The sequence below is a fragment of the Aotus nancymaae genome, unplaced genomic scaffold, assembly GCF_030222135.1.
Source record: "Aotus nancymaae isolate 86718 unplaced genomic scaffold, 86718_ANA_hifiasm-v0.15.2.pri h1tg000032l_0, whole genome shotgun sequence".
Lineage (NCBI taxonomy): Eukaryota > Metazoa > Chordata > Mammalia > Primates > Aotidae > Aotus > Aotus nancymaae.
Window position 1 is genome coordinate 29255442 of NW_026988445.1, and position 20694 is coordinate 29276135.

The window sequence follows — 20694 nt, forward strand, 5'->3', positions numbered from 1 at the left end:
TCTTCAAATGTGAAGAAGAAACACATGTATATTTATAATCTATATCATTTGTCTATGAGTAAAGCTTTCAGTTGCAAACATTGAAATTCCTCAGTCTAATAGAAAATAAAAAGATAGCTACAGGCTGCTAACTCCCAGAAAGAAAACCTTTGAAGCTACAAAAATTCCAAAAGCCCAGGGCAGATTTGAAAAAGCCATCATTAAAACTAGAATGAGGGAGTAGCTTATGTTCAACATTGAATTTCACAGAGAAAACTCGTAAACTGGACAACAACGACAGACCTATTTACGGGCCCTGAAGAATGACCAGAGAAGCAGGTGGAGACCGGAAGGGGCCTGAAGATTTAATTCTTAAAATTAGGGTTGTACGGCGCTTCTTCCAGTCTGCTGAGCGCCGTGGCTAGATTACAAGAAGAAGGCCAGTCGTACGGGTTTGAGGCATTCCATGGTGAAGTTCAGGGCTGTCAGAGTAGCTGGAGGGGGGAAGAAGAATCCAGGAAGGAGAGAGCCACATTGAGGCAGCCCTGAAATTCACTAAAATTCCCCTCAAATCCGGCTGATAGATTTGAACTCGGAACATATAGAAAACAGCAGCTGCATGGTCAAAGAGTTGAGCAGAGATTTCAACTGTGGTCAAGTGCACGGGAGCAGAACGTGGTGTCTGAGGGACGGGCAAAGCGGTTAGGCTTTCCATTGAAATGCTAAAGGCCCATGCCTCATGGATGAAGAACAATCCCAGGACAAAGGGATTCTTCTTAGATCTAAGGGTGAAAACCAGTTAGAACCACTCAAAGCAAGCATAAAACCAAGCCTCCTCAAATTCAAGGTGACCCATCAGTAACTTAACTGCCTGCTAGAACAAAAATCAATACTCCTCAAAGAAGAGAATAGAATCTAGCATCTCTATGATGTAGCATCTACAATATTCAATATACAGTTAACATTTATTGAATATGAAAAGAAACAGGAAAATGTAATTCAGAGTCAGTAGAAAAATCAGTTAATAGAAAGTGGCCCTCAAATGAGTCAGAAGTTGAAATTCAGACAAGAACTTTAAATACGGTACTGTAACTATGTTCAAGGATTTAAAGGGGGAAAAAAAGAGAAATGGAGATGTGCACACAGGTACACACACACAATATTTGGATCAACTGCATCAGCTTAACAGCAGGTTGGAGGCAGCTGAAGCAAAGGTTAGTGAGCTTAATAAAGGAGCAGTAGAAATTATTCAGTCTGTAAAGAGGGAAAAATGGAAGTAACGAACATAGTTTCAATAACCTGAAGACAATATCAAGCACTGTAATAACAAACATGTAATCGTGTCCCAGAAGGAGAGGAAAAAGAACAGAGCAGAAAAAATATATTTGAATGAGTAGTGGTTGAAAATCTCCCAAATTTGGTAAAAAAAAAAAAAAAAAAAATTACAGATCAATTTATAGGTCCTAGAAATTCACCAAACCCTAAGCAGGATAAATATAAAAAGTAACACATCTAGGAATATTATAGTCAAATTACTATAAACTTGGCTCTAAAGGAAAAAATTAAAGAGTCCCAGAAATGATAAAACTGGGTCGATATAAAAAACTTAAAATTTTCTAGTTTCACTGAAAGCAGATTAAAAAGTAAAATGGATAAGATTGTATTGTGGGTTTCATAATACATGTAGGTGTAACATGTATCAAATTAGTGGCACATAAGAGGAAGGTAAGATGGAGTGGCTCCAAGTCTATATTTTAGGTGAACTGGCACAATGGTAAGTCCAAGCAGCCTATGAAACGTTAAAGATTCATATTATAGGCCGGGTATGAGTTTCATGCCATAATCCCAGCACTTTGGAAGGTGGAAAAGGGAAGATGGATTGAGCTCAGGACTTTTGAGACCAGCCTGGGCAACATAGGGATATCTCATTTCTACTTAAAAAGGGGGGGGTGGGTGGGGAGGGGCTGGGCACGGTGGCTCATGCCTGTAATCTTTGGGAGGCCGAGGCAGGCAGATCACGAAGTGAAAAGATAGAGACCAGCCTGACCAACATGGTGAAACCTCGTCTCTACTAAAAATACAAAAATCAGCTGGGCGTGGTGGAATGCAGCAGTAATCCCAGCTACTCGGGAGGCTGAGGCAGGAGAATTGCTTGAACCCAGGAGGCAGAGGTTGCAGTGAGCTGAGATCACGCCAACGCACTCCACCCTGGCAACAGCGAGATTCTGTCTCAAAACAGAAAGCAAACAACAACAAAAAAAGAAAAATTAGCCAGGTTTGGTGGTGTGCACCTGTAGTCCCAGCTACTAGGGAGGCTGAGGAGAGAGGATCATTTGAGCCCAGGAGATGGAGGCTGCCCTGAGCTATAACAGCGTCACTACACTGTAGCCCAGGCAACAGAATGAGCCCCTGCCTCAAAACAGAAAAACAAAAAACCCGCATTATAATCACCAGAGATAAAAAGTCAACAAAGCAATGAAATTGAGATACTGAAGTTATTATATTAACAAAAAAAGGCATGAGAGACAGAAGAATGACATAGAATACAGATAGAAAACAGACCCATACTAGCAACAACATGAAACTCAAAAACCTGTGTTAAGCGGAAAAAGCCAAACCCGAAAGAGTACATGCTGTACGGATTCTATGAATTAAAAAAAACCCTCAAGAACAGTCAACACTAATCCATGGTGACAGAAATCAGAACAGTAGTTTCTTACAAGAGGTGGGGATTGCCTGGGAAAAGGCATACAACTTTCAGGAGGGATAGGAATGTATATATATTTATTGAGGTGATGGCCAACACAGAGTGCCCATTTATCAAAATTCATAGAACTGTACAATTAAAATGTGTGCATTTCATTTTCTGTATATACATTTTAGACAAACATCAATGTTTGAAAGCTGTTAAAAACTGTTGAAGAACGTCCGGTTATAAACTTTGATCAACAGAGGGCGCTCGGAGCCCATCAAACACGCTTTGGGCCCCCAGCTACTTAGAGATGCAAATCAGACCAGCTCGCGGTTCCTGGTCCAAGGTGGATCGCGCGGCTCCCCTATATTCCCCTCGACACCCTACCTTCCCCACCCGCGGCCTCGCCGGCTGGTACGTGTCACCTGGCCACACGCTGCGCGTGGCCAATGGCGAAGATGTGTCCGGGGCACCTCGGCTGAATGCAGATGCGGGTGGGAGCGGGCGCGCGCTGCCTGGAGGCGTACCTGCCCCCTAAGGTCCCCTACGGTACGATCGCTTTTACACTGGAAGTGGAAACGTCATGGAAACTTCCACTCTGTTCTCGACATCTTCATTTTGACCTTTTTACCTCGCTTTGGTGGCTGTGGAATATTCCCACGCAAGAGCTGGCGCGGGGGAGGAGGGGACAGAGCCCGGGAGGCACCGAAGAAATTTTCCCCGAGGAAGGCAGAGTGGGGGGCGTTGCCCCAGGCGCCCAGAACCCCGAACCTTTGTCTTCCTGCCCCCTCTGGCCTCGTCCCAGCTCTGGAGGAAGCCAGCGACCAGAAATCCCTAAGCGTCCCTTGCGCCCCCGCCCACCCCCCGGCTGGGTCTCCCCGCGGGAGCGCAGATGCCATTACACCCCACGTGATCCCCGCGCCGGGCCGGTCCTTCCAGAGGCGTCTCGCGGGGTGTTAATTAAAGGTCACAACAAAACAGACCTGCTGGCTCACCAGAAGAAATGTCCTCCCGGGAAATGAAAAATGACACCCAGAGCAGCCACGTGTGGAGCCTGGCAAACGCCGGCTTCCTGCGCTCCGGGGCTGGGGGGATTGTGGGGGGGCGATCGGAGAGGGAGCGAGGACGGGGTGCTCCGGAGACCCCTCGAGGCCCAGGCGCAGGAAGAAACGGGCGGCGGGGGCGAGGGGACCGATCCCCCGCCAGGAGAGGCCAAGGCCAGCCCGCGCCACACCCCCTCTCCAGGCTGGAGTCGTCTGCTTGCAGCGCGGCGAACCCCCGTTTCCCTTGCCCAGCAGCGGCCCGCTGGGTCCACAGGCTCACCTGTCCCGACCCCGGGCGGCTTAGTTCACACAGACCCGGGCTCAGGCGGGCGGGGGGCGGAGGCCCCTAGTGCTCCGGCTGCGTCGGGGAGGGTGGCCCCCGGCCCCCCCGGGGTTGGCAGGGCAATTCCAGAAAAGGTTTGCAGGGCAGGTCTCCGAGAACAAAGGGCGGGGGGAGGACCCGGCGTGTTTGTGGACTTGTTTGTGACTCAATCCCTTTCACACGGCGTTTCAAAGGCAGACCTGCAAGCCTTGTCAGGAAGAGAAAGAGCTTGGGGGCGGGGGAGGCTCGGGCGCCGCGTTTCAGTCCCGCCGCGCTCGCTCGCGCTGCCCCTGAGCTCCACGCTCGCGCAGGGGCGTTTCATTAGAGACCCGGGCCCGGGCCGCGCGCCTGGAACTTCCCCGCCGGGAGCGGGACTGACGTTCCCCCGCGCCCCGCCCCGGCCCGGCTCCGGGCCTCGCAATGTCAGGCAGGAGCGCCGCAGCCTAAAATGGATCCCGGCCGGCGCGGCGAGGGCTGCAGGCAGGCGGCGGGCTCCGGGTCCCCGAGGTTCCGCGCTGCGCCCGGGCGCACACGCGCGCCCTGACCGCCGGCCGCTCCCGGGCCATGCGGAGCCGCCCCTCTCCCTGCCCTCGCGCAACTGTCAGGCGAAACGGGCCGGCGGATATTGGCTCGGCGACACGCTGAGGCTCCTCCCCGAGTCTGGATCTTTATATTTTGGGAGAATTTCTTTGAACTCAGTTAGCAAGCTCGGGGAAGGAGGCAAGTTCCCGCAGCCGGCTCGGCTCGGCTCGGAGGGCTCGCCCACCCTCCTGCAGCTGCCGCGTGCCCTGACTGTGTCCCTCTCCTCCCTCGTGGGGGGAACGGACCGACTTGGCTGCAGAAAATGCCAATTATATGGATGTGACCGTGAAAAGGGAACGTGCGACTGCAAGAGGCAGAAGGGGACGAGGAAAAGCATTATTTGAAGAGAAGAATAAACCAGCTACACCGACCCTTTCTGCAAATTGGTGCTATTCCTTGTGGGGTCCATTTGCTTTCATTCCCTCCCACCCCAACCCTTAAGAAACCGTGACTTGAGGGCTAAGAGCCAGCCCCCTGCAGCCGGGGGACGCTTCTGGGCTGGAAGACCTTCTGGATGTAGCGTTGGTGGAACCTTTAGCTACTCTCCTCTGCAAAAGCCACCATGAATTCGGTCGCTGGGAATAAAGAGAGGCTTGCCGTCTCCACCAGGGGCAAGAAATACGGGGTAAGTCGTGACGGTACGCCGCGGAGACGCGTGACCAGACCCATCTCTGTGGGAGTCCCCCTTTTCCCGGGATCGTGCACCCCGGCAGGGCGGCGCGGCCCCGAGCTCTCTCCCGCTGCAGAGGCGCCCCCGCGGCCGGCGGGGCTGTGCATGCACGGAGGCGGGTCTGCCTCGGGGGCGCCCGCACATTCGCCTCGCCCTCGGAATGTTTCCAGCCCTCTCGTTCCGTCCTTTCCCCGCACCCGCAACTTTTGCAGCATTCCTGCACTTCTAGGCAGAGTTAAGCCGAAGGGGAGGGTTCCCCGTGAACGCTCGGCGGGACCTCGGATCGTTTAGATGGAGCCGGGGGAACCCCTCATTTACCTGCAGAATCCGCAGGGTGGTACTCCGTGTGAATAAAAATCCTGAAATCACGGCCCCCGCCCCACTTCCCGCCCCACATAGGGTCTTCCAGGATTTCGTACCTGGGATTTTGCTGGGATGGGTGACGGCTTCAGAAGCGTGGGGCGCTGAACCTATGGGGCCCCCTGGCAGAAACCGTGGAACCCCCCCGAGCGAGTCCTCTTCCTGACCCTAGGAGGAGGACACCGGCGCCCGGGAACCGGCTCAGGGGTCGCCCGGGCGGTGGGGACTCACTTGGGGACAATTAACGAGACAGAGGGAGGGCGATCTGGCCGCAGGGCTTGGCGAGGTCCCCAAGTGGCTCCCGTGGGCGGTTGGACCGGGGACTCGGTGGCGCTACCCAGCTGGCGGGAGGGCGCCCCAGCCCGCCTGGCCCGGCCCCTGGGTGCTGGAGTCCGCCGCCTCGCGGCGCCTGACCCCGGCTCGTCCTCCCCGCAGGTGAATGAAGTCGGCTCTCCCACCAAGCCCGCAGCGCCCTTCTCCCCCGAGAGCTGGTACCGGAAAGCCTACGAGGAGTCGCGCGCCGGGAGCCGGCCCACTCCCGAGGGTGCGGGCTCCGCGCTGGGCTCATCGGGGACCCCGTCCCCCGGCTCGGGCACCTCGTCCCCGAGCTCCTTCACCGGTTCCCCGGGCCCCGCCTCCCCGGGCATCGGCACGAGTTCTCCGGGCTCCCTGGGCGGCTCGCCAGGCTTCGGCACGGGCTCCCCGGGCTCCGGCAGCGGTGGCGGCTCCTCCCCCGGCTCGGACCGCGGCGTCTGGTGCGAGAACTGCAACGCCCGCCTGGTGGAGCTCAAGAGGCAGGCCCTGAAGCTGCTCCTCCCGGGGCCCTTCCCCGGCAAGGTGAGCGCGGCGTGGAGCGGGAGGGCGGTCCCGGGGCTGGGGAGGCGCCGGGAGGGCCGGGCCGCGGCCGACTGCAGCTGCTCAGCCCAACGCGACCGTGCGCCCCGGCTCCACGCGAGGGCCCCCGGCGGCGCAGGGGGCTGCTCCACACCCCAGGGGGCTCCGGCGCGCAGGGCGACCCCCGCACCTTCCTTCCTCAGCCAGGCCGCCCTAGAGCCGGAGGGCCGAGTCCCGAGAGCGCGAAAGAGCGCCCGTGGCCACAGGCATCACGGCCCACGCGGGGAGGCCCCCGGGTGGTCTCTTCTGCTGCCCCTCCCAGCTCTCCCTCGCGACTGCAGACTGCGCTTTCGATTGTCCTCCCCACCCCCACCGGTGATTCTTGACAAAAACGTCAGTGGGAGCTGGAAAAGCAAGCTGATGCTTGGAGCTGGCGTTTCCCACTGCCCGTTGTGGCCCATCCTTTCCAGGATTGCAGAAACAGAAACATACTGGGAAGCCAGCATTCTCCCCTGCAGTGGGTGTGCGCGCCTGGGGAAGATCCAGAGGTGGGTCGCTCCTCGGCCCGGTGCTCCCTCCTGGCCTGCTCCTCGCCAAGCACCATTGCTCCTCCATAGCAACCCTGCGCGGTGTGTGACTGGCCCGAGCCCCCAGAGGGTAACACAATGCAATTGTATTTGCACTGTCGGGTCCGTACTATCAAATGGTAATATTTACTCTAACACTTCAAAGAGTTTTTATCAGTGGTTAGAGAGCAAGATCAAGGAAACAGCGTGGATTGCTGTAGAGGTTTCTGACACGGTTGGCTCAGTGGCCATTTCTGGTTTCTATTTCCCTGACTTTAGAAATAAAATCTTGTGATTTCGAGTAGTGGCGTTCAGAAATAACTGCGTCTGCTGGCCTCCAATGCGCATGCACATACACACGTTGATGCTTTCATAGGCAAGGATTAAATTAAACAAATGCCCACAGACGTTGTGAAATTTAAAATGGGGAAAACTACCTCTAGGAGAATTGGTTTTATGAATGCACAACTCACCTGGATGGGAATGAGCTCGTGGGTGCTTGCCAGTGTACCGTTTTTGCAGTTTGATAAATCTGCCATGACATCCCAAGGATAAATCTCAGGTAATCAAAAAGCTTATTTCGCTCTTGCGTGCTAGACCTTCCGATTTTACACCATTTCTTCAATCACAGATTTATTTGCTCTCGTGATCCTTCATCAATATTCATTGATTTTTCTCCCCCATCCGAGGCACTGTGTGAGGCACAGCAATAAAAATACCAGGTCCATGCCTGCAGTCCTTGTCCACGTGGAGCTGATGTTCTAGCGGAGGAGGCAGAGATGGACCACAGCATGCACAGTTCACAATGTATTCACATCTGTGGAGGGGACGTAGGGTGCTGTGAGGTTGTTGAACTGGATGGGAGCATCTGATAAAGGTGGAAGGACCTTGGTTCTTAAAGAGCTAACAGCTGATACTTGGCAGTCCTAATACATTGCAGCCTTCCACATTATTTTAGAGCTTTCTGAAGGACTCATTCTTATTATAATAGGTTGTGGCATTGAGTGTTCCTAGATGCAAAGGTAAATCAAAATACGCTGTTCTCAATAAGAAAAAGAGGAGGGAAGGAAAATCTATAGGAAGAAGACAGATGTTGAAACTCGTGTGCATCCATTGTGTTTTATGGAGCCTTGTGATCAACTGGGATTGTGGTTTTTTTTTTTTTTTTTTTTTTTGGGGGGGGGGATTGTGTTTTTGTAGAAGCAGCCTGGAACATTCACTCAGTGTTGTGGGAGGCAGCTCAATATATTTGCCTGTTTTATGTATGTGATGAGGTAAAACTCTTGTTGGTAAACTGCTTGTATTGTCAGAGCGAGGTGACAGCTCTGGAGGAAACATTGGATTTGCTGAACTCCCATGCTCTACAGTGACTTAGACATCTAGAGAAGAGCTGGTAGTCATGGGGACAGTCACGGGATCACTTTAAGTGCATACGTGAATGCCACACAATACCACAGTTGCCTGAGTTTTATGTGTGAAGCAGCATGGTAAAGCATGGCATTTGGTACAAGGGCAGATACAGGGCTCAGCCAGGAAGAAGGATGCTTTGCCTCAGCTCCTTGTTAGTAATGAGGTTTGGGGCCTCAATTTTAATTACAAAATTTCTGCAAATCTTTGTGAATAAGAGTGTGTGTGTGTGTGTGTGTGTGTGTGTGTGTGTGTGTGTTTAGGGCATTTGTACCTTGCAATTGGGTACAATTTCCATTATACCTTTAGCGTTTGCAACATTGTAGCCAAACAGTTGCCATGTTCACTGGGTGCACCATGGATGGAGGCCATATAACTTGGACAAGGCTTCTCTTCTTCCTGAGTGAAATTAATGAACAAAACTGTGGACCACTATAGCCCTCAGGCACAGAAGGAGTTAAGTTTCATTAGAACAAGAGACTCCAATATGCAGTTCGCTCTTAAGAGAGTCTGGAAGATCAAGACATGTTTTTGAAGGGTAATTAACAAAAATCATCTTTTGTAATTTGCTTAAGATGCTTACCTGCATTTGGGAAATATTTTCTTAAATAGAGTGTTAAATTCTACTGGGTGGTATTAAATGTCTCCTAGGTAGGTATTTAAAAGTCAAAAGCAGAATAGCACATCCAGGACCCTTACTATTTTAGGATGGATTTGGTTTTAGTTCTTCCTTTACCACTGATTTATTTTGTGACATTCCTACTTTTTAACTTTCCTATTAATATGGCAAGGAAAAAATGATTCAGACTGTTCAAATGTCATTAAAATGATCTAAGGTAAGGTTTGAAAAGTGCTTTCTTTCTTTAGAGAAAGATGTGAGGGTTGATGGTTATTAATTAGCTAAGATTCTGTTAGATTTATGTTTTACAGAATTTAAGATCTATCTTTCTTTACTTTTCCCTCCCTTCTTTGCTTCCTTCTTTTCTGATGGGATTTCACTCTTGTTGTCCAGGCTGGAGTGCAATGGTGTGATCTTAGCTCACCGAAACCTCCTCTTCCCAGGTTCAAGTGATTCTCCTGACTCAGCCTCCTGAGAAGCTGGGATTACAGGCATGCGCCACCACGCCCGGCTAACTGTATTTTTCTTAGAGACAGGGTTTCTCCATGTTGGTCAGGCTGGTCTCAAACTCCCGATCTCAGGTAATCCCCCCGCCTTGGCCTCCCAAAGTGCTGAGATCATAGCCGTGAGCCACTGCGCCCAGCCCGTTTTCCTTTCAAGGTATTACCCCTGTCAGTTTGTAATTTCATCTGTTTGTTTTCTAAATATGCTGCCATATGAGTTCTCACACTGCCTGTTGGTGGGTAACAAGCCCTGTTGAATGCCCCCAGTTTTTTTTTTTTTTTTGGAACAGTGGGTTAAGGAGGGGAGGTGAAGGACTACAGAGCCCATGCAGGTGTATCTGATTGGTCCCAGGAGCTGGTGACTGGCTCTGATGGCCTGAGAAGAATCAGCCTATTCTGAGCACTCCCCCAGAGGGTAGGGAGGGCTTCATGGTGGAAGATGACGTGATTTGGATATAACTGAGTAGGTGGTGATTGTGTTGGCTGAGGTAAGAAGTAGGAGGAGACATGGAATTGGAAGGAGCTCAGAGAGAAGGATGATAATGAGTTTGGTTTTCCATGCGTCGAGCCTGAGCTTTCTGGAAAGAGGTGGAGCGTGAAGGCAGATTTAATAATAAAACAGTTTCTTGTTGGCTATTTCAAGACTGGCGTGTGGAAATGACAGCCGTGAGCTCCCATAGCTCTGTTGCTGATACTCTGGGTTTCATCCTTTCCAGCAGCAGCTTACCTGGTGAGTAGAGGTTTGTGCTTGGTGGCAGATTGTAAAACACTGAGGTTGACTTTTATTACCTCGATTGGTATGAAAAGTACTTACTGGGTTTGTATCATCTCTGTTTTGGTCCTGGTGAGTGGAAGTGGTCAGATAAAAGGATGTGGATGTGCAAAGCGCTGCGATTTTACGTGAGAATGGCCCTTTTACCCACTGTAGTTTTCCAGTGTGTAAATACAAAACCATTTCATGTCCCATGGCAAGACTGTCTTTCCCATTTTATAGACAGTCAAGGCACTGAGCCAGAAATAGGGGCCAAGGAACGAATCGCTGGATTTGGGGCTAGCCTAGATCATTCTGATATCCGTGACAGAACTTTTGAATGGACTGGGCAGGCCCCACGAAACATCAGCCTGCCGGAATTCCCCAGAGTAAGCGGTAAAGCTCCAGGTTGGCGAAAGGTTATCAGACATCTGTTCATTTCCATATCAATAAAAGAAAATCTTCTTTTATGTAAAAAAAAAAAAAAAGTGCGGAACTATATTCCTATCTGATTGTTTCTCAGTCAGATATTCTGAGTCCATTTATGCCCCAGAAATATCAGGAAGATTAGCCAGACATACTGAGAAGCGTGGCCAGGAATCACAGAGATGACAGAAAGGAAGCGTCACGGGTTAAAAACGCCAAACGTGGGCTCGAAATAGCCAGAGACCGAGTGAGTCTAGACTTGCGGAGATACAGATACCCCACACGCGCATTTCTGTATTCTGCCAGCTCCAAAAGAAGGGTATGAAAAAATAACTAGACTCAAAACGTCCCCCAAAAGCCATCATAAAACATTTTATAGAGAGGATAAAACAGACATTGCATTTCAAGTACTTATTAATTATAAGGGACTTCTAGCTGAAATCTCCTTTCTTCTACGAACATGTGGCTATTTCAAAAAGCTGCATTTGAGTCTTTCTCATATAAGAATTATTTTAGATAAAGGAGCAGTTAATAGATAATAGCACTCATGAAAAAGGCCTGCAGCATTTATCATTAAAAAATTTCTAAAACATTTTGGGAGTTTATAAAAACATTCCCAGTAGAGACATGTGAGCAGTAATCTCTTTTTAGGGCTTAGCAAGCTGTGGAATAATGGCAGTTCATTCTACCAGACTATTAATCGTGAAGCAACATGGTCAGTTTTTATAGTGACTTAATTCACTTTGCAAAAATCCCTGGCCTGTAATAATTCCTTCCACACCCATTGCAGATAGGCTTATGACATTAGAAATGTGATTTTTAAATGGCTGAGGCTTGTAGTTCGTCAGCATTTGGAAGGATTAAGTCACTTAAAATTTAGGCAACATGAGTTGCGCTTTGGCATTGGACCACAGATTGTACCATTCCTGGGCTGACACTGGTTCTCACTGCGATAATAATAATGGAGATAATAAATGGCTGACAACTATTGTCCTGCATACCAGGAACTGTACTGAAACATACACACTATCTCATAATAAAATGAAGATGAATGTGATTTTTTTTTTTTGACCTTGGAATTCCAAATGCTTGATGTGGTTAAGATAACAGAAGGAAGCGTGAAGAAAAAAATCTGCAAGGAGCAGAGGAATCCCATCACACTTGCCCCTAAAAGCTGTTGAGGGTCGCTGTGAGTAGAACTGACTGAGTGAGAGGCACCGGCTGGAGACGGTTATTATATTTCCTGGGCTCGCAGGAGGGGATTTTACTTGCAGTGAGTGGGGAGGCTGGGAGGAAGTATGTGAGCCTGTCAGGTTCTGAGTTGAGTAATTTTCTTGGCTGGAACGCAAGGGGTCGGGGAAGGAACCTCCTTATGTTTACATACACTCAGCGGAGACGCTGTTGTCATCCCTTCCTGAACGGAAAACCCTGCTCGAGGACCCTGTCCAGGGCCCCGTCCTGACCTTCGGTGACCATCACGCCCAGCTAAGTTTTGCTTTTTTTTTTAGTAGAGACGGGGGTTTCACCATCTTGGCCAGGGTGGTCTTGATCTCTTGACCTCGTGATCCATCCTCCCAAAGTGCTGGGATTACAGGTGTGAGCCACCGCGCCCGGCCAGTTTTTCTCCTTAGATTTGTTAATACTGTGAGTTATTATTATTGATTTCTAATAGGGAACCATCCTTGTATTCCAATAATAAACCCCACTTGTCCACGATGCATTTTTAAAAATATGCTTCTGGATCCAATTTGCCCATATTTCATGTATTGTTTTTGCCTTGATATTAATATGCCAATAAACATTTTTGATTATGGTTTATGTGCCAGCTAGAGTACTATGCTGTATGATAATCAAAATAGGACAAAGACTAAAATATCCTGCTCTGGAGCAGCTCACAGTGTAGTGTTAGCATCAGGCAAGGAAGGCGGTGAAGCACAGGCGTTCCGGCCACAGGCAGAGGCAGGCGCAGGGCACGCAGGCGTGGTGATGCCCAGACAGTCGTATGCTGTCATCACACGCAGTGTGCGCACGAGCGTGTGACCGGCTGGAAAGGAAGGATGCCGGTTGGGGATGAAGGGCCTTGCAGGGTATATTCTGGACTTGATCCTGTAAGGCCATGGGCAGCCACTGAGGGGCATGCAGGAAGGGAGTGAAACGATCAGATATGTATGTAAGAGAGATTGCTGTGAGAACAAGCAAGAAGATGGGGGAGGCCGAGGCGGGTGGATCACAAGGTCAAGAGATCGAGACCATCCTGGTCAACATGGTGAAACCCTGTCTCTACTAAAAATACGAAAAATTAGCTGGGCATGGTGGCGCGTGCCTGTAATCCCAGCTACTCAGGAGGCTGAGGCAGGAGAATTGCCTGAACCCAGGAGGCGGAGGTTGCGGTGAGCCGAGATCGCGCCATTGCACTCCAGCCTGGGTAACAAGAGCGAAACTCTGTCTCAAAAAAAAAAAAAAAAAGAAAAAGATGGGTTGGAAGCGTGGTGTCACCGAGACCAGTCAGGAGGCCCCTTGCAGTGGCTTGAGTGAAAGATCACGTAGACTGAACGAGGGCGGCAGAGAGGGAAGGGAGCAGCTCGGAACTGATGGACGTCGTATGTGGAAAGCTGGTGATGGGCAGCTGCTGAGATGTGGGGCTGTAGGGAGACCAGATGAGGCCAGGTAAGGTGTGGATGGTGCTGCCAGTTATCGAGATGATGAACACAGGCAGAGAAGGGGTTTTGTTGTTGTGAGTCCAGTGTTCGAGGAGGCTGTGGATGTTGAGTTGATTGGGGTCTCCAGAGCCTGAGGTGGAATGGTCCATGGGCTCCTGTTGGGGCTCTAGAGTGGATTCAGAGGAGGACACATGAAGCTGGGAGATGTCAGTGTGAAGAAGGTGGTGGAATGCACGGATGGCATGAGCTCTCCACAGGTGTGTGGGTGAGATGACAGAGAGCTGAGCATGAACTGGTAGCACCCATTGACACTGAAGGGATCAGTGGCCTGAGGAGCCAACAAGACAGACCAGGAAGGAGGGACCAGAAAAGAGGAAGGAAAAACTAGGAGAAGGCAGTGTCACGGGAGCTGAGGACGGCGTGAGCTTCAGGGGATAGGGGTGACAAAAGGTCTGATACCGTGGAGAGGTCAAGGAAGTAAGGACTGAGGTTTCTGTTGAACTGGCAAGGAGAAGGTCGTTGGGTGTCTTTTTTGGAAGAATTTCTTGTTCCCTGGGGGAGACAGGCAATGCCATTGTGTCCGGGAATAGACTGTGAGGTGAGGACATCTCAGGCAGCATTTGAGTTGCTGAGGACACTGAGTTACAAGAGATCCACTTTTTGAGTCTCTTATTATCTTAAAATGAAGAGCTGGAATCAGCAGACTTGCGTGCAAAACCAGGCTCCGTCACTTAGTGTGTGAGCTTGGCAAGCCTTGGACTTTCTTTTTTTTTTTTTGAGACAGAGTTTCACTCTTGTTACCCAGGCTGGAGTGCAATGGCGCGATCTCAGCTCACCGCAACCTCTGCCTCCTGGGTTCAGGCAATTCTCCTGCCTCAGCCTCCCGAGTAGCTGGGATTATAGGCATGTGCCACCATGCCCAGCTAATTTTTTGTATTTTTAGTAGAGATGCGGTTTCACCATGTTGACCAGGATGTTCTCGATCTCTTGACCTCGTGATCCACCCGCCTCGGCCTCCCAAAGTGCTAGGATTACAGGCGTGAGCCACCGCGCCCGGCCAAGCCTTGGACTTTCTAAACCTGGTTATCTTCACCTCTGCAGTGGGAGTATGACACAGCCCCACTGGGGGATTGTGAAGATACGGTGAAATTGTGAGATGACATTCAGCCTCGCTTTCTGTTACAATTCCAACGACTTTCCACGGGAAGTTAATTTTATAAAAGCTTCCTACCCTCCTTCCTTCTTCCCTCTTTCCTTCTTTCCTTCCTTTTTCCCCTCCTTCCAGCTGACACCAAAATGGAGAAGCAGCAGTCAGGGAGAATGAAAGCATTCCGTCCGCCTCTTCCTTTCTCTTCACCTCCAGGTGGATAAAGCACTCACGTATTTCTTCATTCGTGGAGTTGTTTCCACGGAAATTTGAAGGGAGCTCAGTTGATGTAAATAGACTCCTTTGGGCTGAGGTGCCATGAATGTGGACCGAGGTTTTTTTGGTCACAGATGGAAATCCTTTCAGCTCGGCCCCTCTCAGAGCCCCTCCAGGGGGCCTTGCAGATATGGCATTTGACATTTCGGCCCCGGGAATGACGGAGAGCAGATTTCCTCCAGTGACTGCATGCGATGTGCAGATGGAGCCACACCAGGAATTTGGGCTTATCTGCCTTCCCATCCAGCTTTATCTTTCTCAGACGGTTTTCTTTGCAGTTGTACTTTGCTGATCCTATCACAGCGATTCCAGCCAGACCCCATGGAGAAGTCTGGAACTAGAGAAGTCACCCTCCCCCACCAGGCAGGGTTTCCTGCTCATACGTCAGCTCTCAGGGCTGGAGTTGACCATGGAGGACAGAGAGCCTGTGAGCTCTACTACAAAAAACGGAGACATTCCCAACGCTGCTCGAGAGGTCAGCATCGCAGAAGGCTCTGAGGGGAGAACAAGTTATTTTTTTTAAATGAGCAGAACTATAAATATATCCTACGTGTTATACACCAGGTTACAGCCGAGGGACTGTTTTTATTTACCTTTTCTACCTGTTGGAGTTTAAGTTCAATACTGTGCCAACCACAAAAAGTTATTGGGAAAAATGTTCTCTCTCCACACAGCACGGTTCTAAAATCTTGGATGGTTCTTACATGTTAACTTTCTTATATTGATTTTTTTTGGTTTGTTTGAAAGCATGAACTGCCAATAATAAATTAAAATCCGCTTTTCTGTCACAGGGGTAACAAATGGAAACTTTTATGTTGACACCTCCTTATCTGAGTGGTGTCTGAGATTTGTAATTGCTGATTCAGGATTTTCCTCTGAGCCAACCTAGGAGCTGATGGAACTGGATTCTTCTGCGGTGTGATTTCGTCTCTGAGCTGGCAGTGATGGGCAGCTGCACTTCCCCACGAAACACGATCGCCGTATTTAGAGTGGTTGCTTTCTTAGGGGTTATAATCACTACTTCCCAACCCGTCCTCCACCTAACCGGTGCTTCGCAGGGCGATGGGACGCTCACCTGTTAACCGATGAGAAGCTGGCAGTAACAACAGAGCTAAAAGCTGTCGAGCTAGCTAACCAAATGGCTGTGCAGAAAATAGACCGCTGAATGCAGGCAAACAACTAGAAGCAGCCACCCTTGTTTAAAAAAAACAATCACCTGCCCAGTTCAGCTGTGTGACTGCACAGCGGAAGTCTCAGTCCTGAGCGGGCAGCAGAGTGTCTTCCCCTGATACCACGGCTGGGAAGTAGAGCATCAGTGTCCTTTACCAAGACAGGCAGTGTGGCGATGGGGGCCGAGGGGTAGGTGGGAGGAGGACAGAAGGGAGGGGAATATGAGTGGGGGAGAAGGAGGGTGGGTGAGGGAGAGGGCCAGACAACAAAGAAATGGGTGCTGCAGGAATCCAAGGTTGCCTACAATCCCAGATATTTAGGTGACAAAGGACTGTCCTTAGATCTGGGGACAGAGGTGCAGTCCTGCTTCCAGCATTGATAAGCACTGTGATCTTGGGAGCCACCTAGCTGGCCTGTGCTTTATTTTTCTTTGGTAATCTGAGAGCATGGTAATCAGTAGCCTCTAAACTTCTCCCAAGCCTGTGAGTCTCTGTGAAGCTGAAGAGAAGACCTGAGGCTTTGTGGAGTCCACTCCTTGAATCCAGATGCCACAGGGATGTGCTTGACAGAATCCAAGATGGGTTTCTGGCTGGAGCAAGAGCCTGAAGCTGTTCGGTGGGACACCCCGTCTGCAGCCAGCCAGGCGACGTTTGCCCAGCCAGGTAGCCCTGTCGCTGCTGATGCTTCTGCGTTTGGAATTCGGATCATAAACTAACTGGTGAGGCTCTTCCTGTTTCTTAATAAAGCTATTTGCTTTACCGTCTTCTGTGTTTGTAAGCAGAAATAAACATAGGCAAACAAAAGGACAATCGATTCTGGAAGAGCAGTTTGGAAAGAAGAATGTGAAGAAAAGTATTACCTTAGAAGGAAGGACGTCCTGTAGTTAGTTTTATGAAAAGTTCTGCCATATCGAGACTGACCTTTACCAATGTATGAAGTTACGGTGAGTCTCCCACTGCTGTGCGATTTAGAAACAGTGTATGAAGCGTTCTTCCTGAGTAGCAGTGTAGGAACAGCAGAACGCTAACATGTTACTCGGCTCTCTTCATCTGATTTGTTCTCAAAATCTTTTTGCTCCATTGGATTTTTCTTTCTTTTTTTCTGTTCTTCCAAATGCCTAGACAGGGCCATAATTGGTTAGGCCGGTAGTTACATATCACGTGCCCTGACGTGGGTTTATCTCCCCTGTGGCGTGTGGTGCTGGGGTCTGGGAAGGCATGGAGCAGGTAGCTGCCCCCCGAGTCCACGAGGCCCAGGTAGTGCTCGTCGATTTCATTTTTCTCTTTCATCACTTAGCCAGGGTCGCCTCTTTAAAATAGCTGCTTCCTGGGGAATGTTTCCCTGAAGCTTTTTTCAAATCGAATACTTTGTATTTGAGCCTAAACACAATTCAGGGAATACAGATATTAAAAGCAGAACTTCATTCTGTCTAACTAGCCCAGAGCACACTATGCTTTGGAGCAGGGTTGAGAGCAGGCACAGAGGAGCAGGAGCCGCAGGAAAGCCATTGGCATCCCTCCGTCCCCTCCACTGAGCTCCCTGCACGTGTCTTACCAGGGCGTGAATGGGGTGTTCTGCAGCCAGACCCAGCTCGCAGCAGACCCTCTGTACGAGCTCCCCTTGTGTCCTCGGACATTTGCCTCTTTGTTTCTCCTCTTGTTCTTTGCCCCTGAGTTTGTCCATGAACTCAGGTCTGAAATTTCCAAGAGGACTTTCTAACAGGCCATGCTGTGTGTGTGTGTGTGTGTGCTTGCAGAAGCACTTTGTGGAGGCCCTGAAGGCAGCTGGTAAGGTGTTAACACAGCAGACATCCTGCCCCAGGTTGCAGACATTGTTAGGCTGAAGCTTTTATTGGAGGTCAAGGCAGCTAATAAAGTGGGATGTGCAATTAGGAGAGCATTCAGCAGAGGATGGCTGAGATGGCGGACTCTCTCGGCAGGCTGAGAGCAGCAGAGGAAGCGGCTGGCAGCTGCTAGTCCTCTTGTGATGGCTTTATGAGCATGTTTTGCAGCTGGGGTGGTAGGTGCGATACAAAGGCCTGGTTTTCATATGCCCAGTCAGGCGCTCTGCTTCCTGCGTGAGGCGTCCCCGGGGGAAGGGAGTGCCCGGGCTGCCGCTTTTGGTGGTGGTGGTTTCCGCTATTTACCTTTTTTATAGAGGACTCGTAATTATTAGGGATCCTCCATAATGCCCCTTTATGGTGGTCAGGAAGGAGATCACAGAACGATGAAGAGGTTCAGGAGGCTTGCCGGGGTCACCCAGAAAACCTCTGGCTTCTGAATCTCCATCAAAGACCGGAGAGGACTTACTTCCGCTGCTGTCTTGCCCGTGCGGGTCTCCTTGGTGCGGAACTCCGTGAGCCTAGTTCATGATCCTGTCATGTTCGCTTTGTTTTTTGTTTGGTGCCTGTGCAACAAGTACATTTCTGGCTTTTTGAAAAAAAAAAAATCACCTGTCCACTGCTGCATAACAAAAATGTCACTGGCGTGAAGGAAGAGGATGACAGAGGATGGGATGTTGGTGACAAATCGGGGGATGGGAGGTGGTGCCTGGGCTAGTCCTGGGAACTGCATGGTGCCATCCCACTGACATGGCCCCCAGTATTCCCGCAAAGAGTGAAATTCACAGGGAGCAAAGAGAGCAGCCCCTTCACCTCGGTGGATCTTAGTCTAGGCATTTACGGGTTGGCTGGTTTCAGGGTCCTTGTCTTGGCTAAGTCTCATGCCCTCATATCCATTTCTACCCTTGCAGAATAAGGAAATGTGGCAATGCTCACTGGCTGCTTACAATTGGCTCCAGATGTTCCAGGGAGGAAACTTATCAGAACCAAACAGGGAGGGCGAATGTCTACGCCAATTCATGCTGCCATAACAAAATACCATGAACTGGGTAGGTCATAAACCACAGAAATATTGATTTCTCACAGTTCTGGAGGCTGGGAATTCTCAGATGAAGGCCCCAGCAGATTGTCTTGTGAGGTCTGCTTTTCTTTTGTTTGAGACGGAGTCTTGCTCTATCACCCAGGCTGGAATGCAGTGGCTTGATCTCGGCTCACTGCAACCTCCACCTCCCAGGTTCAAGTGATTCTCCTGCCTCAGCCTCCCGAGTAGCTGAGATTACAGGCACCTGCCACCATGCCCAGCTGCTCACTTTTGTATTTTTAGTAGAGATGGGATTTCACTGTGTTGGCCAGGCTGGTCTCAAACTCCTGACCTTGTGATCCACCTGGCTCAGCTTCCCAAAGTGCTGGGATTACAAGTGTGAGCCACCGTGCCTGGCCAAGGTCTGCTTTTTAGTTCTTGATGGCCCTTTCTTGCTATGTCCTTGAATAGTGGAAGGGACTGACTAGCTCTCCAGGGTCTCTTTTGTAAGGGTGGGAACCCTGATTATGAGACCTCTGCCCTCATGACCTAATTCACTCCCAAAGGTCCACCTCCTACTACCACCACTTTAGGGGTTAGGTTTCAACATGATTTTGGGGGGAAGGTAAGCGTTCGGTTTATTGCAGCAAGCACGAGGTCACTTGTCCAGACACCGGCCCCTCAGACAGTGTTCCTGTTTGGTTAATTTTTTCCCTTTATTTGGTAATTGATTCTGTACTGTCTCCATTATTTGGTGAGATGGTAACATGTGATCACATCCCGATGGAGTTGGGGGTGGAATAATAAATAAATCTCCCTTTAAAAGCTTTGGACTATCTTAGAGTTTGAAGAGAGAGGAGAAATGCAGTGAGCTGGTTTTGATCTTTTGGTGCAAAGTGATAGGAAGGCAGGGTGGTTTTCCCACAGACATTGATAGGGTTGTGCTGGGTCTTCTGAAGAGAAATAAAATAGAGTTAGAGTTCATCACATTTTTTTTTTTTTTTGAGATGGGGTAGTTTTGCTCTTGTTGCCCAGGCTGCAGTGCCATGGTGTGATCTCAGCTCACTGCAACCTCCGCCTCCTGGGTTCAAGCAATTCTCCTGCCTCAGCCTCTTGAGTAGCTGGGATTACAGGCATGTGCCACCACGCCCAGCTAATTTTATATTTTTAGTAGCGATGAGGTTTGTCCATGTTGGTCAGGCTGGTCTCGAACTCCTGACCTCAGGCGATCTGCTTGCCTCGGCCTCCCAAAGTGCTGGGATTAAAGGCATAAGCCACCACAACTGACCATTCATCACACTTTCTAAGAGCACCTTTTGGTATGTTTTTTGTAGGATCACGGACTTGCCACACCCTCTTTAATAATTCTTACAGGGGACAAAAATCACTATCTTATGTCAATTGAAATGAAGGCCATTAATTTTTAACGTTGTATAAATCGCCTTTACTCCTGGGATCTTCAGCATATTCTTTTAAATTATGAGCGTTTTGTAATCACAGAACGATGGCACGGAAGGAACCTACGGGGTGTCCAGCATCGCGTTACAGTTCCCTGATGAAGAGCGTGGTTCTCCGACCCTGGCCATCGAGGTTTTGTATCTTTTGCTCCGCCGCATATCAGCTCTGGGAACTTAGAGAAGGTCTTAACCACTTTCTATGTTACTTTCCTCCCTTGCAAGATGGTATTAGTAGTAATAACTGCTTTGGCCAGACATGGTGGCTCATGCCTATAATCCCAGCACTTTGGGAGGCCGAGGCGGGTGGAGCAGAGGTCAGGAGTTCAAAACCATCCTGGCCAACATGGTGAAACCCCATCTCTACTAAAA

The 20694-nt window shown here is 49.9% G+C and overlaps 1 protein-coding gene across 1 annotated transcript in view; it reads left to right on the plus strand.

Moving 5' to 3' along the window:
* Window positions 1–4806: 4806 nt before the first annotated feature.
* Window positions 4807–20694, plus strand: part of KIF26B (kinesin family member 26B) — a 569508-nt gene continuing 553620 nt past the window's right edge. Inside the window, exons 1-2 of the mRNA XM_064383674.1 lie at window positions 4807–5243; window positions 6084–6485. Of these exons, the coding sequence (XP_064239744.1) occupies window positions 5181–5243; window positions 6084–6485 (465 nt within the window). The 5' untranslated portion in view covers window positions 4807–5180. The remainder of the gene's footprint in view (window positions 5244–6083; window positions 6486–20694) is intronic.